Raw genomic sequence first — 26,987 nt, 5'->3', positions numbered from 1 at the left:
GCGGGGGAGCGTGTGGGCCAGAGATATCTGCATGCCACCTTTGCTGCCCGGGCCCTGAAGGTGGTCACTGCGGGGGAGCGTGTGGGCCAGAGGAAGGGATCTGGGCCTTGGCCTTGAGAGACTCCGCCTTCAGCTACAACCTTCTGAGGCTCAGTTTTCTCATTTCTAAAGTGGGACTAAAAGAATCTCACCTCTTTGGACAAGATTAAGAAAAACTTAATATCCTTAATCCTTAAACTTAAGGACACAAGAGCCGATAAATATGAAAATGTTTGAGAACTTTTTGGAAGAAAGACGCTACATCAACGTGGTGTGGTGTTTGGGTGGACTGTGCGCACGCCATGCTTGTATGTGTTATTGCACCGAGGGGTTTTTTGGTTCCTGTTAGCATTAAACCAGGTTGCCAGACTAATGGGACATAACAAGAACATCTGATTCTATTAGGCAGATATTGAGCACGTAGAAACAACTGAACAGCTTTTCATTTTAGAATTCCAGCTGTTGCACAGCCAACGACATAGATTAAACTCGAATATTATGAGCATAGATACTTTCCACCATTGACAGGCAAGTGAGTAACACTGACGTGGATGCTCTGGAGGACTCTCCCTCTACAGTATAACTACAATACACAATATAACTAGATCCTGGATAAAATACACACACACACACTTGTGTGTGCATGAGTTTAAAATATTGCTAAGCTCACAATTGGTCCCAGGTCAGTAGTGTCCCTTCTTTCCTAGAAATGCAAACGAATATCTTCCTTCAAGGAAAGTTCCAATTTAAGCCCTCAGATTTCCCATAGACTAAGTTCAATCAAATACGAATTTTTTTTTTAAAAAAGCCAAAAAACACACAGAGAAATAAATCATGTGGCTCAGGCAAGTAGTTCTCAGCCAGTGTCCCTTGCCTTCCTTCCATAGTGAAAAATCATTGCTGGGACACAACAGCCCAGCCAGCGATGCTAGTTTCCAGCCACCCTTGCGTCTAGGTGGAGCCACGACCCGTGCTTTGGTCAACAGAAAGAAGGCAGAAGTGGCAGGTTCCATTTCCAGGCCCGGCCCACAGAGACCACCTCTGGGATCCTCTACGGGCTCCCCTGTCCACGAGCAGAATGGTGGTGGTGCTCAGGGTGATCTTGGAGGCCACGTGTTGAATATGGCAGAGCCTTCGTCAGCCAGGGTCCAGGGACCTTTCAGGAATGACAGCACAGAGCAAAGTCCCACCTCAGTCTACCAGCTTGATGTTCTGGGAATAAGAAAAAAAGATCCAGAGTGTCAAGGCACTGCGAGTTCGGAGTTTAAGTGTGCAGGAGGTGAATCTACCTTAACTAATCCGTCCTTGTGAGAGTCAGCAGAAACAAGAAACCACAAATTGAGCACCAAGGGCTTTAGAGTTTGGAATTATCATATTTAGAATATGAAATAAGCCTTATGACATGTTTAAAGAAACAAAAGAGAATCAGAATTATCGAAGGGCAAAAGACTATCAAAAATAAACAGGCAGGATTAAGAAGGAATCAAACAGCACTTTGGACATTAAAAATATAATCATTTGAATTAAAATTTGGTGGTAAGCTAAATAGCAGAATAAACACAGCTGAAAAGATAGTGAAATGGAAGACATAAATGAATGACCCAGAGGAAAGAGAGTAAAGAGAAAGAGATTAAAATATGAAAGAAAGACTGTAGTGGGCTGAATGGTGGCTCCTCAAAAGATACATCCACTCAGAGCCTGTGGATGTGACTGTATTTGGGGAAAGCTTCTTTACAAGTGAAACTAAGGATCTTGAGATGAGATCATCCTAGATTATCCAAGTGTCCTTATAAGAAGAGGAGACCCAGACACACAAAATGGAGAAGGCCGTGTGGAGACAGAGGCAGAGATCAGAGTGATGAATCTACAAGTCAAGAACACTGAGGAATTCTGGCAGCACCAGAAGCTGGGGGAGAAGCACAGAACATTCTCCCTCAGAGGCTCTAGAAGGAACCAACCCTGTCAACATCTTGATTTTGGACTTTTGGCCTCTCGAACTGTGAGGGAAAAAATTTCTGTTGTTTTAAGCCACCTAGTTTGTGGCAATTTGTTATAGCAGCCCTGGGAAACTAAGACAAAGGCTAAGAGATAAGGAGAATTAGAATGAGAGGTTCTATGCTACATCTAATAAGAGACTCAGAAGGAAGAAGAGGGAGAGTGGAGGAAGGGCAACATTATAAGACATAACAACTGATACTTTCCCAAACTGATGAAATACACAAATCCTTAGATAAGTAATCCAACACATCAAAAAGCAGGTTAGGGCGTCCCTGGTGGCGCAGTGGCTGAGAGTCCGCTTGCCGATGCAGGGGACACGGGTTCGTGCCCCGGTCTGGGAAGATCCCACATGCCGCGGAGCGGCTGGGCCCGTGAGCCATGGCCGCAGAGCCTGCGCTCCGCAATGGGAGAGGCCACAACAGTGAGAGGCCCGCGTACCGGAAAAAAAAAAAAAAAAAAAAGCAGGTTAAACTGTAATACCAAAATTCATACCAAAACAAACTGTAGTGAGAATGCTGAACATTCGCTTCTTCACAGTACATACCTGGGAGAAGAATTACTGGGTCATGGGTAGTATTTTCCCAGGACAGTTCTGGTTTACACCTGTTGTTCCTGATTCTTAGCCCCTTTTTCATTTTCAAAAGTGTCCTGATTTGCACAGATTTTGAATGTCACCAAATCCCCCCATAGAGACAAACAGAGCAACACAAACATCCCATGGACAACATCTATGACAAAACTAAGTGACAAATTCTCCCTGTGAACCTTTAGGTAAAAGCCTGTGGGAACAACCCATCCAAGGCTACCAAGAGCCACCTGATATCAGCATCCATGCAGGGCAGCAGAGGGAGAGCTGCGGGGACCCTCTTCTGGAACTGTACGGACACCTTAGACCTTTTTACACTTGTCCCCCTGTCCTAACTTGCATGACCCCTTGTCCTAATTAGGATTTTGAAAAATGTAGTATTCTTGCCAAAAAAAGTTTAATGAATCTAACCATGAAGAAAAATCAGACAAATCTAAAATGCAGCCAGTTTACCACATAACTGTCTGGGCTTTTCAAGTATGTCAACATGGTGGAAGTCCAAATGAAACAAAAAGGCAAGGATGCCACTCAATGGAGAGCAAAGAAACATGGCAACTGAATGGACTGCTTGACACTTGATTAGATTTTTATTTCAGAAAAGGTTATAAAAGATATTTTGTTGGCAATTGAGAAAATCTGAAAATAACTGTCATCATATGTGAGAATATTCTAGACATGCCGCATTATTTGTGGAGTGGGGGAGATGAAGTGTCATGATATCAGCAATTGACTTTCAACTGGTTCAGCAAGCACAAAAAACAAAATAAAACAGAAACCTGCATTTCTCAAGTGAGAATAAAAGCAAACATGCCAAATGTTAACAATTAGAGAATCACAGCACACGGATACTCATAATACTATTTCAGCGTTTTTGTAGCTTTAAGATTTTTTTTTTTATTATAAAAGCTTGGCAGATATCCATATGATGGAATACTACTCAGCAATAAAAAGGAACACACTATGGACACGCCACCAGGTGAATGAGCCTCAAAAATATTACGCTCAGTAAAAGAAGCAAGACCCAAGGGACCACATATTGAATGACTCCATTTATGTGAAATAGCCATGAAAGGCAAAGTTAAAAAGACATAAAGTAGATTAGTGGTTCCCTGGGGCACAAGTGGTGACAAATGAGAACTACCAATAAATGTGCATGAGGGGTAACACCTCATGAGGGATGAGACCACCAAGATGAGAAGAGAGAACAAGCAAAGACCAGAGGACAAGAACCAAGCTCCTCTTGGAGCCTCAGTGTGAAGGGCTTGCAAAAGAGAAGTCAGTGGAAGTTACTAGAAGGGGAGATTGAGAGGAGGATGGAAACTTGGGACCCAATAAAGAGACAGTCTGTAGAAGGCAGGGATGGTCAAAAGGTAAAATTCCACAGAGAGAGGTTGAAAGATGGCATTGGATGTTGCTATTAGAAGGTCTTGGGTGAACTTAGGAAGAGCAGTGGTGGTAGAAGGATGACATCAAAAGTTAGACTGCCATTCATACATCTGCGTGACCCTGCTTCCACCCTCACCCTCGCTGGTCCCTGTTCTCTGCCCCAGTAGCCAGAGGGATTTTCTAAGATGAGAGTTATATCACACCACCCCTCTACTCAAAACCCTCCAGTGCCTTTCTCTGCACTCAGATAAGGTCCAGAGTCTGCATGACCTCCAGGGACCTGATGTGGCCTTGTGTTAGCTCAGGCCCTTCGGGAAGGAGACACTGAGAGAAGATTAGACATGCATGAAGTTTACTGAGGGAAGCAGCTGTTACAGATGAAGAGGAAGAAGCAGGAGCAGGCGGGAGAATCCTCCACCTGTGAAGGTCTGACATTTGCGAAAGGAGGTGGAGAAGGAAGGGGCTGGGAAGAAAGGGCCTCTGCAAATGTAAGAAAGTTTGGCCAGATTGATGGCGGTCCTTCAGCCAAAGTCACCCATCAGAGGAATGGGCAAAGGTAGGACCCCGGCCTTGCTCGGTCATTGGTTAGGATCAGCCTGGGAGAAGTGGGGCTTCGGCACCAGCACAGTGGTGGGCCCAGCGGGCAGCAGGGGAACCATGGGTTAACCAGGCTCCCCGCAGCTGGACATCGGAGCCGAGCATTTCTACGGCAGCCACACCACTTGTTAGGTCCCAGGCCTCGTCTGCCACTCTCCCCATCACTCACTTTTGTTGTGGCTACCCTGGCTCTTTGCTGTCCCTCCAAGATCCCGAGCATGTGCCTGCCTCTGAGCTTTCATCCTTGCTGTCCCCTCGTCTGGAACTCTTTGCTGTCACATATCTATGTGGCCAGCCCCCTTACTCGCTTCAGGTCTTTGCTTGAATTCTATCTTATCAGAGAGGCGTTTGCAGACCACTCTATATAAAATGGCATTCTCAGCGTTCTCAGAGCCCTTAACCTTTTTCACTTTTTCCATAGAATTTTTTACTACATGACATTATTTGTTTATTTGTCTGTGGCACTTCACAGGAATATAAGTTCCATGAGGGTGGAAACTCTGGCCTGTTTTGTTCATGTGTATCTCCAGTACCTAGAAGAGTGTACCTCTGGGCTCACGAAAGGCACTGGATGCTTTTTTTTTTTTTTTTTTTTGGGTTCGCGGGCCTCTCACTGTTGTGGCCTCTCCCGTTGCGGAGCACAGGCTCCGGACGCGCTGGCTCAGCGGCCATGGCTCACGGGCCCAGCCGCTCCACGGCATGTGGGATCCTCCCAGACCAGGGCACGAACCCGTGTCCCCTGCATCGGCAGGCGGACTCTCAACGACTGCGCCACCAGGGAAGCCCACTGGATGCTTTTTGAGTAAAAAATAAATGAAAGATGAACACCTCTCATGTCCACATAGCAAGCACTCTGGGAATATTTATGTAATGGATAAATGAGTCAGGCACTGCTCCAGGAGCTGGGGATACAGCAGTGAACAAGACTCCCCACTATCACAGAGTATACATTCTTTAATAAAAATAAAAGACTGATTATTGGATGCTAGAATGTACTAGATCATTTATGGGAGCAGAGGTATCTTGTCATAAGTCTCTCTGAGCTAACATTAAAGGCACATGCTCTCATAGGAGCCCACCCCAGGAAAGAATGTAACATGGCCATGGGTTGAACAAGCCCAGTGATCTTTGCTTTCATTCTCATGTTTACATTTCAATTCCAGAAGTCAAGCATTGGTTTTCACTGTGCCTGAAGCATTTCCTCGTGGTGTCTCCTTGTGAAAACGTTAACTGAGCCCAGCTGCAGTGGGGAGATTGCGCAAAGTGAACATTTTCTTTAAATACCAACCTTACTCTAGTTAACAAAATCAAACATCATTCAAGATTTTTGCTCCAAGTAAAGAAGGTCATTTCTTCACCAACTGCCGTTTCTACTCCTCCCAATATTATCTGAAGATCTGGAAACCTATGTTCGATTTGTGTCATCGTGGGCACGTGATGAGAAGCTTCCATCCTGAAGCCGCACCTTGGCCTGACCACTCTATGTTTGCTGGTGGTCGCTAGGAGTCCCCTCCGTGGGAGCACAAGCGGGCATCTCTTGTAAGATGTAAAGGGAATTCAAGAGAAGCCACCTGTGAAAAGTGATGTCAAGTAGCTCCAGAGGTTGGAAAATTTAGGAACAATTTAGCTTCAGGGAGAAGCAATTCTGATGAGAAAAGATTCAGGAGAATGTATTACCAATTAAATGGTGGAGACGTTTCAAAATAAAGACATCAAACCGCAATTGTGAGATTCATTAGTAATCCACTGGGCCCACTGACAGGGCCATTTTTGCATTTTATTTGTTTCCTTATGTGACAGAATAGGTACTGATACCATGTAGAAGTCAACATCTGGTCTTATTAACACTGGACTTGAAGCTGAATCCACCTAGAAAGATTGATAGGAATCGAAATGACAGGTGAGGTGCTTAAGCAAGCGAATGTATTTGCCATTCTTTTAAAACACTTCATTTCCTGGATTTTCCATCTGTGACCCACCAGGGCGGCCACTCAGCCTGTCAGACTGTTTCAGAGGTTTGGAACCTAGCAGCTGTGTGTGCCTGGTGGGCCAGCAGGCCCTGCGCGGGGAAAGTGGATTGGAGTTGGTGCGGTAAACAGTTCCTCCTGGCTACACCAGAGAATTCTTCCCTCGCCGTCCTCCTTTCCCTGCCACGGCTCTACATGGGGGTTATTCCAGTGAAACAGAGGGGGATGGAGTCCATTAGGTTTTTCCCAAAAAAGAATTAAACTTTGTTCCTCAGGTAAACTGGTAGTGCAGGATGTGATTTTAAGTAGAAATTTCTGGCCTAGGCTTCTAATCCCCCAAATCCTACCTCAAGCCAGGCCATTTTCCCCCTTTTAAAAATCATAACTCTGAATCTTAACAGGGCGAGGCGTAGGGGGCAAAAACTACATTCCTGCTTTGAAAAATAAATGTATGGTCGTCTGGCTTCAAATGCTAACCGCAGCCGCAGTGCCCGTTCAGTTCAGTAGCGACGCAGTGAAGAGGGGCACGGATCAGCTAACAACACACTGCCCTCCCCGTGACGTGAGCCAAGGTCAGAAGGTTCGGGGGAAGCAGAGCAGAAGTGGTCACGACAACAGATAAGAAAGAGGACCTTGGGCTTCCCTGGTGGCGCAGTGGTTGGGAGTCCGCCTGCTGATGCAGGGGACGCGGGTTCGTGCCCCGGTCCGGGAAGATCCCACATGTCGCGGAGCGGCTAGGCCCGTGAGCTGTGGCCGCTGAGCCTGCGCGTCCGGAGCCTGTGCTCCGCAACGGGAGAGGCCACAGCAGTGGGAGGCCCGCGTACCGCAAAAAAATAAAAAATAAAGAAAGAGGACCTTGCCACAGCATTTGAACTCACTCCTCGGAGCCCTAAACCCCTTCATTTTTTTCAGAAGAGCAACTCGAAACCAGAAAAACTTTGAGGCCAGCGGGTTTAGAAATCACCATAGCCGGACTTGAACCAACATCTCTTGCTTCTAATCCATTACCCTTCTCACGCAGACACCATCAAGAGACAGGGAGGAAGTGACCAGGCCAAGCCCAGATTGGCACACGAACACAGAGAGGAAGGGGGCTCATGTGAGGGGAGAAGTGGTTAGAGTCTGGCCGTGACCTGAAAAACTATAAAATATGGCGAAGTCAAATACAAGGTAATCTTGTTTGGGCAGAAGCACTGCCTTTTTATTTCACATTATTAAGAAATTCATATTCTCCTGCTGACCACAAAACCACCTGGAGGTGGAAGCTGGGCAAACAGGATACCTTCTACCTCACACCATGTCGCCCGAGGGGACTGCTGTTGCTGAGAACTGTCCCAGGCTCTCAGTTATAAATGGCTTAAACTCCCAAACCTAAAATCTCTTGGGAATGAGACTGAAGTTGTTTTAAGCCACCAGAGCTCTGGATTAGTCACCAATTTAGAATTTAGTGAAGAGGTAAACCATAGGAGTTTTAAATTGGGTCTCTACTTGCCTCTTAAAATATTTGACAGAGTTTGCAAAATACTTAATTATACCCATTTCTGCTTTGCATTCCTAAAACCTGTCCTGGGTCGGGTATGGATTGGGGCTGAAGAGAGTCGTAAGGCAATGTCTGACGCAATCTTTGCCACGTCCATTTGGATTTTCCATCTGCTGTGAAACTAAAAAGGTCCCCCTTGATGGCCTAGCAGCAGGGACTGCCTTTCTGTAAGGAGTGAGGGGTGGAATGGGGCAGAGAATAGCTTAAAAGGAAACTGGCTGAGTATTTAGGATAAAGCAGCTTCCAACTAATTTTAAAACAAACACAAAGAGACACTTAACGGAGCTCCTGCTAAGTGTGAGGGTAGATGAGACACTTGAGTGGGAGGGTCCTGCCCTCACCGGGACCACCATGCCCTCCCAGGCCCCCAGAATCAAGTGTACTTACAGGCAGCTAGTCCGAAGCAGCGCCTCGGTGGCCTGGGTCAGTGTCCCAGATGGGGCTTATCAAAAGAAGCCTGTTTAAACCATTCCTCACAACTGTTCAGCCGTGGCCATTTGAGATAAGTAGCTGAGTGTCTGAGGTTGAATCCTCTCTTTTGTACTCAACCCCAGAAGCGCTTATTGTTCGTATTGTCCATTGAGACACACAAAGGAGGGTTTAAAAACAGAGTTGTCCGTGAGGTTGCCTAGTCTGGAAGAAGCTTGGAAGGGCCGTGACACATGCACTGTGGAGTCTGTGTGTACAGGCGTGCGTCATGTGCATAATGCAGCTACAAGGTCACTGTCTGAGGGACAGACACTTAGATGGCCTCACAGGACGGTGCTGCGCTGAGAGCCACTTCTTTGAAGGTGGGAAGTCCTAACAAGAGCACAGGATTTTGTACTCACAGTTCTGCCATCCTGGGGCTCTGTGAGCTTGAATGAGTAAGTTAAGAGCTCACACATAAAAAGAAACGAAATTGAGTTATTTGTAGTGAGGTGGATGGACCTAGAGTCTGTCCTACAGAGTGAAGTAAGTCAGAAAGAGAAAAACAAATACCGTATGCTAACACATATATATGGAATCCAAGAAAAAAAAAAACATGTCATGAAGAACCTAGGGGTAGGATGGGACCAAAGACACAGACCTACTAGAGAATGGACTTGAGGATATGGGGAGGGGGAAGGGTAAGCTGGGACGAAGTGAGAGAGTGGCATGGACATATATACACTACCAAACATAAAATAGATAGCTAGTGGGAAGCAGCTGCATAGCACAGGGAGATCAACTCGGTGCTTTGTGACCACCTAGAGGGGTGGGATAGGGAGGGAGGGAGGGAGACGCAAGAGGGAGGGGATATGGGGATATATGTTTATGTATAGCTGATTCACTTTGTTATAAAGCAGAAACTAACACAACAATGTAAAGCAATTATACTCCAATAAAGATGTTAAAATAAATAAATAAAAATAAGGACATCCAAAAATAAATAAATAAATAATCAAAATTAAAAGAAATTTTAAAAAAAGAGCTCACAACCTCGGTTTCCTCATCTATAAAACCAGTATAGGGCTTCCCTGGTGGCGCAGTGGTTGAGAGTCCGCCTGCCGATGCCCCGGTCCGGAAGGATCCCACATGCCGCGGAGCGGCTGGGCCCATGAGCCATGGTCGCCGGGCCTGCGCGTCTGGAGCCTGTGCTTCGCAACAGGAGAGGCCACAGCAGTGAGAGACCCACGTACCGCAAAAAGAAAAAACAAAAACCAGGATAACTATGCCCACCTTACATGGTTTTCTGAGGACTGACTGAAACACTATTTGAAAGCACCTGGGACTAGGTGCTTTAGACACATGGATGTAGGAATCCTGCAGACGTTTGGGAAATGTACATCCTGTTCCCTCTTGACTAAATCTGGCGGCTGTAACAAAGGAGGACAATAGGAGTGCTGCAGAGACAGAGGCCTCCATCGTCCTCGCAGACTCTGACTCCACCAACCAGAGGCTGCATGGTGAAGATGCTGAGTGATGCGCTGGGCTGGGGGAATGCAGAGGTCCTCGTTCTGGTACTGGTTTATCCAATTCCTGGCTAGGTGACCTCACACAAACTGCATACCCTCCCCAGACTTGAGCTCTCTCATCTGCAGACTTGCCTTTACATAACTCCCAAGGTGATTATAAAGATCGTCTGAAGGTATCAAGATTAGAAAGGAAGAAGTTAACTGTTTTTATTTGCAGGAAACATGATCTTGTAGATTCTTGTGATGCAGAGAATCCACATAATTCTATCAGAACTAATAAACAAATTCAGCAAAGCAAGATGCAAGATCAACACCCAGAAATCAGTTGAGTTTTCATACATCACAAAAGTGAAATTAAGAAAATAATTCTATTCATAATAACATCAAAAAATAAAATGCCTAGAAATATTTTAAAAGAAGTGCAAGACTTGTGCACTGAAAATTATAAAGCAGTGTGGAAAGAATTTGGAACCTGAATAAGTGGACGTCTCATGTTTATGGATCAAAAGACTTAATATTGTTAAGTTAGCAATATTTCCTAAATTGTTCTATAGATTCAACACAGCACCTAACAAAATCCTACCTGGATTTTTTTTCCAGAAGTTGAAAAGCTCATCCTAAAACTTATTTGGAAACACAAGTGACTCAGAATAGCCAAAACCATCTTCAAAAAGAAGTAAGAAGTGGGAAGACTTACACACCCCTATTTCAAAACTCACTACAAAGCTACAGCAATCGTGATAGTGTGGTCCTGGCATAAGGATGGACATAGGAAGTAAAACTGAGAGCCCAGGAATAAACTCTAACATTCATGGTCAGTTGATTTCCTACAAAAATATCAAGAAAGGAATAGTTTTTTCAACAAATGGTGCCAGAGCAACTACCTCACACCAAACACAGAAATTAGCTCAAAATGTATTGCACACCTAGATGTAAGAACTACAAGTATAAAACTCGCAGAAGAAAACACAGGAGTAAATCTTCATGATGTTGGATCAGTCAGTTATTTCTTAGATATGACACAAAAAGTACACAAAGAAAAGACTGAGATATTGGACTTCATCAACATTAAATGCTTTTGTACTTCAAGACACTTGGGGAGAGTGATGACAACCCTCCGCCTGCGAGAAAAATGCTTTCAAATCATACACTCGGTAAGAAATATATATCCAAAATAGATAAAGAACTCCCCAACTAATAATGAAAAGACAACCAATTTTTAAAAATGGATAATAGAATCTGAGTAGACATTTTTCCAAAGAAGTTATCAAACAGCCAATAAGCACATGATGCTAAGCACTTAGTTCTTAGGGAAATGTAAATCAAAACCACAATGAAATACCCGTCACTCCCACTCGAATGGCTATAGTAGAAAAGGGAAGACAAGTGTTATTGAGGATGTAGAAAAATGGGAACCGTCATACAGTGGGAATATAAATGGTGCAGCCACTTTGGAAACCAGTTTGGCAATTTCTCATAATGTTAAATGTAGCATTACCCTATGACCCAGCAAGTTCAGTATCTACCCAGGAGGAATGACGACATATGTCCACACAAAGGCTTGTACACGAATGCTCATAGCAGCCTTATTCATAATAGCTGAAAAGTGGAAATGACCCAAATGTTCATCAGCTGGTGAATGAATAAACAAAGTGTGGCCTATCCATACAATGGAGTGTTTTTTGCCAATGAAAGGGAATGACGTACTAATACAACACGGATGAACCTCAGAAGCATTGTGCTGAGTGAAAGAAGCCAAAAACAAAAGAACACATGGTTCCATTTATATGAAATGTCCAGAAAGGGCAAATCTTTAGAGAAAGAAAGAAGATTAGTGGTTACCTAGGGCTGGAGGTGAAAATGGGGAGCAACTACCCGGCCCAAGTTTTCCTTTTGGGATGATGGAAATATTCTAAAATTATATTGTGGTGATAGTTGCACACCTCTGTAAACATACTAAAAGTCATTGAGTTGTACACTTACAATGGATAGATTTTATGGTATGTAAGTTATACCTCAATAAATCTATTAATAATTTTAAAAGATCACTTGAGAGCACAACTATAGAGATCCACATATAGGACCTCATTAGCATATCAAGACTAAGTTACATCCCTCAGATTCCCAGCTACACAGTCGAATACCAGCCCCCAAGTCCTCCAAATGCAGGCTTTACCTACAAAGTCTTGTCCAGACTTTCCATCTCCCTACTGGTCTCCAAACCCTGCTGCTACATGCAAAGCCCCTTTTTTGTTTCTTCTCTTTAATTTTTCTGTTTGATAATACTGTCCATCTCCTATAGAAACTTCTTCTTTCCTTGATTACTCTGACCTTATTTGACTCCTGATTTCCATTTGAGGTCTTTGCTAGCATGTTCTGTGATAGGTCTTTACTTCTTCCTTGTCTCCTTTCCTGTCTCTTCTTCTATGTCGTGCTCCCTAAACGTAAGAAGGTCCCCCAAGGTTTCATCTTGATCTCTTTCCCTTCTCTTGACACAATCCTCCCAAGAAGCCTCATCTACTCACATAATTCCCACCTCTATGAGGACAACTCTGAAATCTGTATCTCCAGCCTTCATGGCTAGTAAAGAAATCACCACCCAGGTGTCTTGCAAGTGCCCAAAGTATGAGACTTAGATACTGTATTGATATATTTTATTGAAACATTAGCCAGTATATTCCCTTCCATCATGTTTCAAGTAGGTGTCCAGTCCCTTTTGTCTTTGGAGAGCTGATATTACCTGCTGGACACACTCCTTCCTTTGGGACTTTTTATCATCTCAAACTGACCTCATTTAAACACACGGTGAACATGACTTTAAAGGGGAAGGAAGGAAGGAAGGCATATATGCCTTGAGGGAAGCAAGGAAGAGAGGAAAACAGGATGGGCTACATAATTCTGGGGACTTGACTCCCAGGCTCCTTCATTCTCACCTTGGATTTGGATGGCCTCTCCCAAACCCACACTACTCAGAAATGTCAGAGTAATCATCTCAAAGCCCACTTCTGCTCTCCAAACGCTCCCCGTTATTCCCGCCTCTGCCCCTCGACTTGAGCAACGCCATTCACCCTCTCGGCCCTTCTGCCAGGTTTCAACCTGCCCAAATCCTTCAGGCTTCACTCAAACAGCGTCACCTCAGCAAACCTTCCCTCTTCACCACACACCCTTAGAAATGGTCCCCGCATACCCTGTGCCTTTTCTGTCCTTATTCTGTCCTGGCCTATGACTATTTCTTTCTGCACATACTGAGTTGCTCAGCTTAACTGCAAGCTCATCCAAGACAGAGGCCATGTCCCTTCAGAACAGCACCTCTCACCTAGGAAATGATCATATATCCCCGCATAGGGAACGATCATACACAAATGTGCTTTACGAACATACGTCAACATTACATGCTGTTGTAATTACCAAATTCTGTGGTTCAGACAGTAAGTGGTAAAGGAGCCAGCAAATGGATGAAAATGAGATCTCAGAGCGCCATCCAGCTCTGAGATGTTACTATCTGTGGGTCAAGGCCTTATAGAGGGGGGACATCTTATTTTGGCTTCAAAGAACAAGATGGGTGGAGGGAAGCAGGGTCCGGGCTGGGGTGGAGGCTTGGGGGTTCCAAGGAGGATGGGAGTAGAGCGCTTCCAGAAGTAATAAGTAGTATAAGCAGAGGGAAGGACTGGGCGCTCTCAGAGAGGCCTCCAACCAAAACAGGGAGGTAAAGAGGTCATTCTGCAAAATTCCATTCCCGCAGGGGTTCCACAACTGGCCAACAGAACCCTGATGATCCCTGTGTTTGAAGGGGAGGAATCAGTCTGTTTCCACTGATGGAAGCTCCTGAGGTGAGATTCACCACACAGCTGGCTAGTCAGTTCAAAAGGCTAGTCAAACAGGTGGCTGAGAATTGAGTAAATAAAGGAATTTTTGTTTCCATTTGATTATTTTAGCTTTTAGCAGCTGTTAACACAGTCTGAGAGTGAAGTCTTTGGACTGTGACTCTCTTATCTGTTCCATCAGAACTTGGTGAGGTCATTTAAGGCTTGTGAAGGACAGCAGCCAGCCTCCGATGACCAGCCAAGGCCTGGGAAGTGGGTGGGGGGGGGGCGGAATGGCTGAGCTGAGTCTAAGCACCCTCCACCCCCAACACACACAATCTTCTAGGTGCTTCCACTACCTTCCTGACTGGATCTTTGATGAAATCTACACACAAAGCTTCTTCGAATCCCATCTCCACTTCAGCTTACACATCTCGGGAGGCATCAAGGAGGGTGAGAAAATAGCAAAAGCAAACCAAGCAGGGAAGCCCGGCCAGGAAAGAGTGGAGTGCTCACAGAGCACAGGCAAAGTGGCCGGCGTGGATAAACAGGCAGGAAGGGTTGGGAAGGATTCCTCGGCTTCCATCCCTGCACATCCGAGGGAGGCCAGACTCTGGCCTGACTCACAGGCCTGTCAAGTTTGGTGAGGTTCTGCCCTTATATAGACGCTGGAGCCGACTCTTACGCCCCAGTCTCTGTTCTGCACAGTGAGACAAATGAATGCACTAGCATTCCTAAAGCATCTTCTGCTTTTCGCATTTTGTAATTCTGAATGTCTCTGGGGGAAACTTTGGATTGGGATGTAGTGGGTTTTGTTACATAGTTCCAAGCTCATTCATACAGTTTTAGTGTTCTGTTTTACACCGACAAATGCACACTAAAATGGACTATGAAAGTCACACACAGAAACGTACAGGGAGGGGTGTCATGTTTTGGGGTGAGGCCAGCTGGCTAAGCTGTGGGGAAATGGGCCAGACTGGGAGTAACCAGAACCTGGAATTAGATCCACCCACAGAGCCCAGCAAAACTGGGAGAGCCTTGGGTGCTGGGAGGTCCAGGACAACAGGCTGAATGTGGCACGGGTGCTCGTTTGGACCTGGGAAGGAGAAGCACAGCCCACGTGAGGATGAAGGAGGGGACTCAGAAGCCTACAGAGTATGGCCGGAGGAATCCAGAATCCAGTGTCGACACAGCAGTTTGTTAGAAAATAGTGGGACCTCAGCTGATGAGGTTCAGCGCCAAAACTCCAGAGACTTAGAAGACAGATAAGTACCATAAGGCTTCCACCATGGGATCGAATGCAAGTCTAGTTCCTGGCACCGAATCAAAGAAGTGCAACAGACACGAATCAACCGTCTCTTCTGAGCAAGCTCTGGGCCCAGATGCTTTGACTGCCCGCGTTCCACTACACTCGCTCTGAGTGAGTGTAGACCAGCAGCAGGGTAGATTGCCATGCGGATGGCCTGGACGACAGCAGGCGGAAGGCCTTCAGAGGCTGGACCCAAGGTGGGCTCTGGTCGACTGTCTCCAGTCCTCGGAGGGAAGCCCCTGACTCCCTGCCCACGCTCTTTCTGCTCGAGCAGGGCTTGCCAACCTGCTGCCCGTCAGACATTTGTGTTGGGCAACCTGGGGTGAACAGACAAGGCTGCTCTCCCCAAGGGGATGGGGCGGGGGACCAGGCCCCTGAGCACACCTGTAACCCTCTCACGGCCCACAGCACACAGGTGAGGATGCTCTGCTGCAGACGCTTACGTGAGTTCTCCCAATGACCGCGTCTGTCCTCCTGACTCAGACCTGGCACCACAGGAGCGCTCACTCTTAAAGGCGGGCGCCCAGGGGAAGCTGCTTCAGCCGGGGGGTGAAGGCTCGGCACTCCCCTCACCACAGGGCTGTCTGTGATTGCAGCCTGCGCAGCCCTTCGTCCAGATGCGTCTGCCCCTCGTGGCTCTGTGACCTACCTGTCAAGCCCTTGCCCCTCTCCTCGCTCCGGAAAGCGCCAAAGGCAGGAGTAGGTTACGATCAAGCACAAGATGTGACGCGAGACGAATGCTGCACACAGGACGCAGAGGAGCCCCAGGCCTGCCCTGGGTCCTCGCCCGGGAGACCGTGGACACAATGGCCTTATTCACGGACGGGGACTCTGAAACCCCAGTAGGTGTTGTCTAAAGTGTCTCTGAAATAAATGTTAACATGCTGACTCAGGCTCCCTCTGAATCCATTCTAAATGTTCTTTAACCCGTTTGTGGGATAGCACTAATGATGAAGCAGGTCCTGAGAGCAGCCTTGGCAGGAAGCCTGTGGTCCCACCAATCAGCAGTGGGGAGAGGGGAGAGGGAGTGAGACCGGAGACCAGCCTGGTATGGAGACCACCTGGCTCCAGGGAGGGAACCTCCTAAAAGAGGGTTTGCTGTGCTTATAATCAAAGACTTTCACCACAGCTCTGCCCGCCAGTCTCTCTGTCCCCTCCTGCAGGGAGTACATTTCATTTCCAGCAGCCGAATGAACACCCTGCCATCACCGTGGAAGCCAAGAGAAACATACTTTTTGAAAAGTGGCACTTCAGTGTCGAGAGGTCTGATGACGAGAGCTGAAATAATGACATGCCGGGAGAGATTATTTTCGTAAATTCTTGGAACGCGCTTTTTTCTCCGGGCTTGAGCCGGTGAGTGGCCCTCACGGCTTCTGTCACCCAACACCTCACACACCCAGCCGCTTTCTGCAGGCGGCTTACTCAGGACCCATTACACGCACCATAGCTTTAAGTGGAAACGTGAAATCTCTGGGAAGTAAGTGACAAAATTGAGACAAGAGTTCATGCAGATGAGAAGACAGATTTAATTGTGTGTTTGTGAGAAATGTCCTCTACCAGCCGTGGGGCAAGCAGAGAGATGAGAAGTCCATATACTGGGGTCCACTGGAACCCACAGGAGAAATTTCTCTCCTTGACCCCCATGATTATTCTACATGTTTCTGGAACTCTCCTTTAAGAGGTTGTCTCTGATCCCCTAAAGGGCCAACTCCAGGTGAATATCCTAATCCAACCTGAAATCTATTCTGATGAAAATTTACTTCGTCAAATAAACAGCCGTCCAAACTTTCCCATCTTTGCTCATAGGAGCCCCAGACTTCTGAATTTCTTGTAGGCTTTGAATTGATTCAGGTTCCCTTCTTTTCAGCTCTTCCATGTTCACTCACTACCCAATCAGCAAGTTCTGCCTCGAGGGCGCTCCTCAAATTCAACTCTTCACTTATAGCCCATCGGAAAGAATAGATGCTCCAACGTTTGAAGTAGAAAAAAAGGAAAGGTGGAGCCTACTGAATTATCTTCAATTTAGCCTTCAAAGCCTTCTATCAATTGCATCCCTTTTTTCTTTTTTTATAAAACAAATTCACCTCTCTCTCTCTAACCCTCTACCCTGTACCGGGGATGGTGAATGGGTTTAGCACCCTTCCCTCTGTCTTGTTAATGTGTCTCTGACTATTTCTCTGACTGTACTTGTGCCATGTCCCTCATCAGAGTCTTCATAGATTTTTTTTTTTTAAGATCTGGCCCTAAATTTATCTCCACTAAAAATCTTTCCAGTCATCTTTCAATGTTTATTCCTAGATCCACCTTTTCCATGGAACTGTTCAAGACCATTATAACTCCCAATAAGACCTGTCTCCCTGAGTTGCAGACACTTAATCTCTATGCCATTTGTTTAAATTAATACCTACGAGTTTCTTATAAAATGCACCTAATATCCATTCAGTGCATAAAAGTTAAATATATTCCCGCCACCTCTATGTGAGGATTATATACCCTGAACTATTGGCATCAAGCTTGGTGATATGATTTGCTTTGGCCAATGAAATGGGAGTAGATGTGACTTGTGCCACCTCTGAGCAGAACTTTTAAACATCATTACACTGTTCGCCATTTTCCCTTTTCCCTCTGCCATGCAAGAAGCACGTCTCATTTAGAAGTGGCTTTTTCAGCCTGTGTCTCAAAATGAAGAGGAAATGGGGCAGTTAATCCTTAAAGTCCATGCACATGAGTGAAAAAAAAAATCTTAGTTGTGGTAAGCCTCTGACAGAGCTTGTTACTGCAACATGATTTAGCCTATCTTATTGGTAAAGTGGGTAATATGTACAATTTTTATAACGGTGGTTTTACACAAAGTTTCTCATTCTGTCCTCACAACAAGCCTATTGGGTAAGTTTTACTTTCTCCATTCTACTGCTAAATAATATTAAAACTCAAAAGCACTTCAAATCCTGCAAGTCAGAAAGTGAGAGAATGGATGAAATTAGATCTTTGGCAGCAAATCCATAGCTCTTTCCACTATACCATGTACTGTGGGTTGAACTGCGTTCTCTAAAGAGTTATGTTGAAGTTCTATCCCTCAGCACCTGTGAGTGAGACCTTATTTAGACACAATATCTTTGCAGATGTAATCAAGTTAAGATGAGGTCACGAGAACGGGCCCTAATCCCTAATCCCATATGACTGGTGTCCTTATAAGAAGGGACACACAGGGAGAATGCCATGACAGTGAAGGCAGAGATTGGAGTGACACTTCGATGCAATCTACAAACCAAAAATACCAAGGACTGCTGGCAATGCAAGAAAGCTAAGAGAAAGGCATGGAACAGATGCTCCCCTAGAGCCTTCAGAGGGAGCGTGGCCCTGCTGGCACCTTGATTTCAGACAACTGGCTTCCAGAACTATGAAGGAATAATTTCTATTATTTTAGGTCACCGCATTTGTGGTAATTTGTTACAGCAGCCCTAGGAAGCCAAACACCATGACCACCTCAATTTCAGGGCATAAACCATCAGGAATTCTCAGGAAGTAGGTCTGGGGGTGGAAGTGGTGTGTCTAAAGAAGCCTTCATTCTTCCATCGGCTGCCCAGTGGCCCCCATCCTGCTTGTGTTAGTTTCCAAGAGCTGTCATAACAAAGTACCACAGACCAGGTGACTTGAACAACAGAACTTTATTTTTCACAATTCTGGAGGCTAGAAGTCCAAAATCAAGGTGTCATCAGGGTTGGTCTTTTCTACAGCCCTCTCTCCTTGGCTTTGTAGATGGCCACCTTCTCCCTGTGTCTGCATATGGTTTTCCTTTGGTGCCCATCTGTGTCCTAATCTCCTCTTCTTATCAGGACATCAGCTATGTGGATTAGAGCCCACCCTAACAGCTCCATTTAACTTAACTGCCATTTTAAAGACCCTATCTCCAAATGCAGTCACATTCTGAGGCGCTGGGGGATAGGACTTCAAGATACACATTTGTGTGTTGGACAAGGAAGACACAATTCAGCCCATAAACCATTTCCTGTTTTCAAATATCTAAGGAGCCTCTCATGAGCCTTAAGCAATGTGGAGTGGAGACCGAGAGCACAAGACGGCCTGACCCTTTAAGTTGCCAGACCCAGCCCTGGGCCTCACAGCAAAGACCACACAAAACGTGGCCTTCGCTGCCCTCTCACAGTTGTTCTCACGGTTCTGAACCATTCGCCTCGTTCGTGCTTCACTGATGCCTCCGCCTCCTTGGCTTCGGCAGTCTTGGCTGGAGTTAGGCTCTGTTTAGGGCTACGCCGATGACTAGTGTATTGCTGCACCCCCTACACCCCAGGCCCTTGAGGCCCAGCACCCTCCTCATGGGTGACTCTCCTTTCAACCCTCTTGCAGCCCCTGACCTTATAGTCAAAATGTAAAACAAAACTGATAGACATACTTTGAGGTTATATAAGATTGTTAGGCATAAATGGTAATCGGTTCACCTGAATATCTGTTCATTGCTTTCACAAAGCAAAGCATAATTTCAGTCTTTTCCTCTGCCCGCTAGTTTAGTAGTATCTAAAATCAAAATAATAATCAAGTTCCCTGAAACTCTGAATGCTTTGATCATTATTATAATGCTTCTTCACTAGGATAAATTTTGTTTGAAGACAGAGCATGACAAGTGAAGGGAGGGTGGCCAGGGAAGGAGTATCCACTGCAGTGACTTTGGGGAAGAGATCTAAAAAAAGCAACGGAGCAAGAATTCCCTGGCGGTCCAGTGGTTAGGACTTGGTGCTTTTACTGCTGAGGGCGCGGGTTCAATCCCTGGTCAGGGAACTAAGATCCCTCAAACTTTGGGTCTTTCTGGGGAAAAGCATTCCAGACAGAAGGAACAGCAAGTTCAGGTGTCCTGGGATGGCCACCTGCCTGGAACAGGTGAGGAAAAAAGAGAAGAAAGGTGGGGAATGAGGCTGGAAAGGGCTGGGTGACCTGGGGCCAGTTCTGTAAGAGCCTGAATCTACTGGAGCGTCTGAACAGAGGAGTGACACCATCGGGCATGTGTTTTAAGAGGACTAGTCTGGTTCGCATATGAGACAAACTGTAGGGCAGAGAGGGTGGGGCACCAGGAGCTGCTGGGAAGCTCTAGGCTCCCGAGGGTGCGCCCTCTGGTCAGGGCCCCAGGGATGGAGGCAGGAGAAGCAGAGGCTTTGCGATCCATCCTGAAAGCGGAGCCGACTCAGCTGCGGGAGAAAAGGTGGTGAGGAAGATGGGGAGGGGCCGACAGAAGGGACCGGAGGAATCAGTGAGATAGGAGGAAACAGAGAGAGGAGGGCTTCCTGGAACTGAGGGCGCTATCAGGAAGGAGGCCATCAAAGCAGAGGACTGACCCTTGATGACCAGGAGGCCGCTGCTGAAAACCAAAGCATGACGGGGTTTTGCAGGAGAGAGAGTAAGCGGGGAGCAGTGGGCACCCCAGACAGAGGCATCTAAATCCAAGGAAGCCAAGCCCTGGGCTGAGCAGCCCCGAGCAGACGCTGATCCGGGGGAGGAGAGGCCAGGTGCCCTGGAGAGAGGCCGTGCCCATGCTGCTTGTGCTGTGGGCGTGCAGAGGCCGCCACAAGTGAAACTGACTCTCCAGAAGGCTGAGGATGTGGGCTTTTTTTCAAAACATGATTTCTCAAGTACTTTCTGCATTGATTTCCTCTGGTCCAAGTGACAGCCGGTTTTAATTTAAATCGGCTATTTTCTTAAAGGCAAGGGAAAGCTTGCCTTACCCGGCAATCCCTCATTCCAGAATGTGAGGCCTTGATATCTGGGAAGAATTTGCTTCACGTGTCATTTCTAGGAGGGCGGTCAGGACTGCATCGGCACAGATACTAATTCTAGGCAGTTAACACCCTTGGTTTTGCTTTCATTCCACTAGAGGATTAATCAAGTGTCTTCATCCAGGCTCTGGCTGCTTCCCGGACTGGTCATAAGGAGACCTCTGTCCTGGGTCCCAGGTCATACACAAAACCTTCTGGGCACGCCAGGACTCAGGTCGGGGCCCTGCTGGTTGCTGTGTGAGAACTGGCCTCCGAGGCCTGCCCTCCAATCTCAGCCCTGCTACTGAGGTTCTTAGGTGTCTGCAGTGAAGCACGCAGTCTCCCTGCACTTCATTTACCAGCTTCTAAATGTTAACATGATAATAACACACTGTATAGCAAACAACTCAGGATATGTTCATCTCTTGGCAGATTATGTTCAGGAAGATTAAATTCTAGACCAGCTTCCCTCCTACTCAGGACATTTCTGGGCCACCTTCCACAAACACTTAATCAGAAGTGCTCAAGAGTTACAAACAACTGTTGCCATTGGCTTTGGCAAAATGATGCTACCTTATGCTGCCTCAAAACACACCCAATGTTTTCTCTTATGCGTGATCTGCATTGAACAAATCACTGCTTTTTGTCCGTGGATGTTATGTTAAACTTTACTTAAATCAAATGGGGATTTACCTCAAAGAGAATAATTTTACAAAAAGATCCACAGTTAAAGATTAAAACAGGGCTTCCTTGGTGGCGAGGTGGTTAAGAATCTGCCTGCCAATGCAGGGGACACGGGTTCAAGCCCTGGTCTGGGAAGATCCCACATGCCGCGGAGCAACTAGGCCCGTGAGCCACAACTGCTGAGCCTGCGCGTCTGGAGCCTGTGCTCCGCAACAAGAGAGGCCGCGACAGTGAGAGGCCCGCGCACCGCGATGAAGGGTGGCCCCCGCTCGCCGCAACTAGAGAAAGCCCTCGCACAGAAACGAAGACCCCACACAGCCAAAAATAAACAAATTAATTAATAAGATTAAAACAGAAAGCTTCCCCATAGAAGTTACACTGTGGTTATATTTTAACTAAAATTAAGTTGATCTACAGACAGCTCTTCAGAAAAAGAGCTTATGCATCAAGTAAGATATTATGATAAACGCCACGCTTGGGGCTGTTTATTCCAGCCTTCAAAATGCTCTCACACGCTACTCTGACTAGAAGAAAATCCTCCTCTCTTCTGGTCTTGCACAGCATATTAGGAAACTACCCATTGGTCCTTTGTGTAGCAGTCTGCTAGGGCTGCCCTAACAAAGTACCACCGACTGAGTGGCCCAACAACAGAAACTGGTCTCTTGCAGTTCTGGAGGCTGGAAATCTGAGATCAAGGAGTCGGCAGGTCTGGTTTCTGGTGAGACCTCTCTCCTTGGCTTGCAGGTGGCAGCCTTCACACTGTCCTCATGAGGTCTCTTCTCTGTGAACGTTGATCTCCGATGTCTCTTCCTCTTCTTAAAAGAGCATCAGCCATAGCGGAGTAGGGCCCCACTCTAACAGCATCATTTAACTTAATCATCTCTTTAAACACCATGTCCTTAAATATGGTTACATTCTGATGTACTGGGGGTTGGGATTTCAACACATGAATTTTGGAGGGACACCATTCGGCCCTTGCTACTCATTTGGGATATTAGTAGGTATATGATGTGTCTTTCCTGCTCAACTTGAATGTAGGCTTCCTGGGTGAATGGTCCTGTTTTAAGATTCTATGTGTTCCCAGTAATCAATTGTCTGATGGATTTTCTTTTTTGCAGGGGGGCGGGGTGCCAGGTCGCACAGCTTGTGGGATCTTAGTTCCCCGACCAGGGACTGAACCCAGGCCCTGGTCAGTGAAAGCGTGGAGTCCTAACCACTGGACCGCCAGGGAATTCCCTTGATGGATCTTCTTGATCACTATTGGAATTGTGTTCACATTTGTCCTGATGCAAACACATTTTGAAGGAAAAAAAAATCAGTCACAGTGGCTTCATGTCAATGACTGGGCTAGATGATTTCCAAGGTTCCTCACAAATCCTGTGACTGTTCATTTCCCATCACCATCCATGTGGCTTCCCATGAAATTCTCCTCTCTAAAGATCAGTCATGTGCTTAATTTCTAATACGTAGGCCTCCCAAGAGGTGCCAGTCCTAACTTTTTCTAATTTCACGTCTGCTTCTGGCAACACCTGAGATTCTGGCCGGATTAGGACCCAGAAGCTGAGGAAACTGAGGTTCAGGGCAGTGCGATGGCTTGCCCATCCCGACCCTGCAAGGACTCCAACCAAGTTCTCCCAGCTCCCAGGCAAAGTTCTTTCCAATAACCCATCATTCCTCATTATGAAAAGAGAAGAACACCAAGGGCTTTATGGCTTATGGGCAATAATTCATGTAAGGAATTGAGATCACAGTCTGTCTTATAAATTCTGAGGAACCTTAAGACAGCATACCTTTTAGTACCGAAAGGATCTAGCATGATTCTTTCGTTGGTTCATAAAATGTTCATATGCTCAAACCATATGTTTAACTACTATTCCCAATGGATAGATCCTTCCTTATATGAAAAAAAGAGGAATTTTTCAACATCAGGTGGAAAAAGAAGCATAGATATTGGGGGAAATAGTCTAGATTTCACGCTGAGTCAGTTCCAGGGCAGTGGAGGTGGCAGCAACCTGATGGCCAGGCCACCCCGGCCCACAATCCCACTCCAAGCCTTTACGTCCACTCAGTAGATACAAGTCACACCCAGAGACACTGGCACATGAGCATGAGTCTTGCTGGACACATCCTATATACAATATTGCTTCTATCAAAGCGAAAAAGCCAACTTAAGCACCAAGCGAGCTTTCAAGTCAGATCCTACATCAAAACCTCTAAGGGCGAAGCCGTATGGACAGCCTGTGGCTTTCTCGGACTAGACTCAGTTTGAAAGTAAAGGTAAGATCTCTGTCAAACATTCACGGGGCCGGCACTGTCCCACCACGAGAAGGGCCCTTCTGTCGTGCCTAGACCAGAGAAAATACCCACAGCCTGACAAGAAAGTGTCTGCCTGACTAAGGCTTTGTGCAAATTAGTCCTTGTGCTGATATCAGGAACATGGATATGACAGACAAAGGGCCGAGTCACTGGCTGCGTTTCTCCGTGGAGACCGTAATGGTCCCTTTTTGCTCGCTGGAGTCTGACTTGCTAAAACGGATTTTGTTCCTCTTCCACTGAGACTGAGAAAAGTGCACGTGGCAGTCTGTGAATCGAGCCTCGCAGCAGGGCTCTGAGAGACAACTGGTGCTGGGGTGGCTGCAGGTGTGAAACTCCCGGGACAGTGCCGAAGTCGGCCTGTGACACACAATAACCTCTATGTGCGGCCTGCAAACGGCTTCCCTGCAAGGGCAGATCCGTGCCAAGGGAGGACGAGGAGACTTTTGTTCATCTTCTTTATCTCAGAGATGCTGATTGTTTGTCTGTTGGGGGAGATTTCTGAAAATGAGCAGATAAATTCCTTGCTGCGTGCCGTCTGGACTTTTTTTTTTTTTTTTTGCTCTCCATGCCTTTATTTCTAATTCTCCAAAATCTCTTTCCCCATTAATTTGATGGCATTTTTATGTACACATGCATACAGTATCCACGTATGAAGTCAGAGATAGCAATCTGTCTTTCCAGGATCCTTGGGCTTTGCTGTCCTGTGAAGATCCATAATGAGATACAAGAGTTCTCATCCCCTTCCTGTTAACAGAATTTATAGTTTTCCCTGCGCTCAGAGCACATAGCTAAGTCCTACATAAGCATTAATAGCAGTGCATTCTTACCAGCCTCCCTGGACAGCTTGCTAAATTCTTTCTGAGCGCCTCTCGCTGGCCCTTACAAAGGTTAGCTGATAAACAAACCGGAAGCTAGGAATCTCACTGTGTGAGCACAGATAGAGGATCAAATTCGTGGAATCACATTTGGCGTGCTGGCAATCCCAGATGGAGGTCATTTTTAGGCAAAAGTCTGCTTTTCCAAACCCAGGCACAGTCTGGGTTAGCTGGGGGGTTGGGTTTTGTTTTGTTAACAGATGCTAGAAGTTAAAAATGGGAATCTGAACTACACATCAATTTTTTCTTCTCCGTGTCATTTTACCTGGCCCCAAAAGGCAAAAGAAGGAGCAAGTAGCATTGCTGAGTAATACTTCAGGATATGACCTGAAAATTCCCTCCGAGTCATCCAGGAATCCCACATGTAATTTTCATAATCTAGCACATTGACAAACAAGCCAAAACAGCTCCAGGATGACAGATGACTTCAGGGCAAAGGGACAGAAGGAATTTGATACAAATGAAGACCTGCTGACTTTTTAAATTTGAACTTAGAAAATACGGAGTAGGCCAGAATTCTGTATTTGTAAAACAAATAACCACTTTAACAATCATCTATTCATGTAGTTCTCTGTTCTCCACACTGAGAATCCAAAACAGGTCCTGGGAATAACTTTTGGAAAACAACACACCCATGAAAAAAAAATCTCAGCCAAGAACACACACTTCCTGTCTATCTCTGGTGTCCCAAAGGATGAGGAAACCTGAGCATTTCCATGAGACTCTAATGCCAGGAGCTAACTGCTACTGTTGGACTCCAGCCCGCCCCTCCCCGCCCAGAGGAGGACACGGTACTCACCAGTCATTAGGCTGTAGTAATTGGGGTACGAGAGACTGGGAAAGTCTGGGGTCAAGTAATCCGCTTTCACCCCCCTGCTCACAATCTCCCTGAAACCAGGCAAGGACTCCAGGACCTCATCACTGATGTAGTCAGAGCGAAAACCATCCAGCAGAAACACCAGGAGCTTCCGGCGGGCCGGGGCTGGCTGTGCCAGGCTGAGAACAAGGGCCAGCAGGAGCGCCCTGAGCTTCTCTGCCATGCTGCCAGGAGCCTGCCCGAGCACGGCTGGCACAGCCGTCCCTTTGCAGAGACTGAGGATGGAGAATCTGTAGCTATTCTCTCTTCTAGGGGCTGGACCTTGACTGCTGGCCTTCCTGAGCCAAGTTCACTTTCAGAATTTAAAGGTACAGCACCCCCTTTTAAAAACATCTATGCTCACCCTTTACTAGAAAGTCCGGAGATCGACCCCTTCGGAGAAGCCAGGTTCCCAAACAACCCAGAATTAACACCAGGGGAGAGAGTGCAACCTTATTATGTGGGCCGAATGTTCCAGAAATACAAGCACCCAAAGAGAGGTGGAATTTGAGAAGATGACAGAAGTTAGCACTAACTTTGCAGTTGGGCTAACCAAACGAGGAGGCAAGGAAAAGGGTGATCTCTTGGTTTGCGCCATCCCACACCTCTGCCCAATTTAAACTCTCTCACTGACTTTTTCGTTTACAATTTAGTAACGCAAACCTCTTAACTCGGGATGTAAACAAGAGACCATAAAATTCATCTTGGGCATATCTGTGGACTTTTCAGCAGGGCCTCCATCTTCACAGCATTTAAAAACAAATTATTTGTCTATGTCTCAGCCACTTCTTCTTTTCGTATGCATCTCTATACAGAGCTTATTGTTTTACTTTTCAAGTTGCCCATGTCCAAACCCAGCTGTAGGAGGCGATGCCTCTCAGCAGAGCCATAGAGCCAGAAAGTTCCACAATTGAACAACAGACTTGGGGGTCATTATGGCAGATTGGTCTGAGGTAGCACTGCCCAAGAGGGCAGCAATCAGACAGAGAGATGGAGGACGATAGTTTGAGATGGACAAGCACAGCAAGAGATAACCAGGAGGCTTCATGCCAGGAAGGACCAGGCAGAGGAGGAACTGGGAGGCCGACCAGGAGGTCGGTGAGGGCAGCAAACACAGGTGGGTCAGGAGACAAAGCACTAAGTCCAGATGGCTGCGGTTCCCTAGGCTGGGTCTTTCATTTGGCAGAAAATTAAGTATAAAGGCTTATAAAATGTGTATGGCCCATAGCAAGTCCTTAACAAATGCAAACTATTATTAGCATTGTAACGTTGCTTGGATCCTGGTGAAACTTGCAAGGCCCTGGGCAAAGCTTCACAGAGACTGAGGGCGGT

General features: G+C 46.3%; 1 protein-coding gene across 2 annotated transcripts in view; it reads right to left on the bottom strand.

The window, feature by feature from the left end:
* ENPP6 (ectonucleotide pyrophosphatase/phosphodiesterase 6) overlaps nucleotides 1–25,934 on the bottom strand; it is a 92,314-nt gene extending 66,380 nt beyond the window's left edge. Inside the window, exon 1 of one of the 2 annotated variants that reach the window (XM_029226211.1) lies at nucleotides 25,599–25,934. In XM_029226211.1, the coding sequence (XP_029082044.1) occupies nucleotides 25,599–25,839 (241 nt within the window). In that variant the 5' untranslated portion in view covers nucleotides 25,840–25,934. The remainder of the gene's footprint in view (nucleotides 1–25,598) is intronic. The other variant, XM_029226210.1, reaches the window with a different exon arrangement.
* Nucleotides 25,935–26,987: the final 1,053 nt, after the last annotated feature.

This window comes from Monodon monoceros, unplaced genomic scaffold, assembly GCF_005190385.1.
Source record: "Monodon monoceros isolate NGI ecotype Baffin Bay Population unplaced genomic scaffold, NGI_Narwhal_1 Super_Scaffold_17, whole genome shotgun sequence".
NCBI lineage: Eukaryota > Metazoa > Chordata > Mammalia > Artiodactyla > Monodontidae > Monodon > Monodon monoceros.
This window is presented reverse-complemented; position numbering and strand designations above follow the sequence as displayed.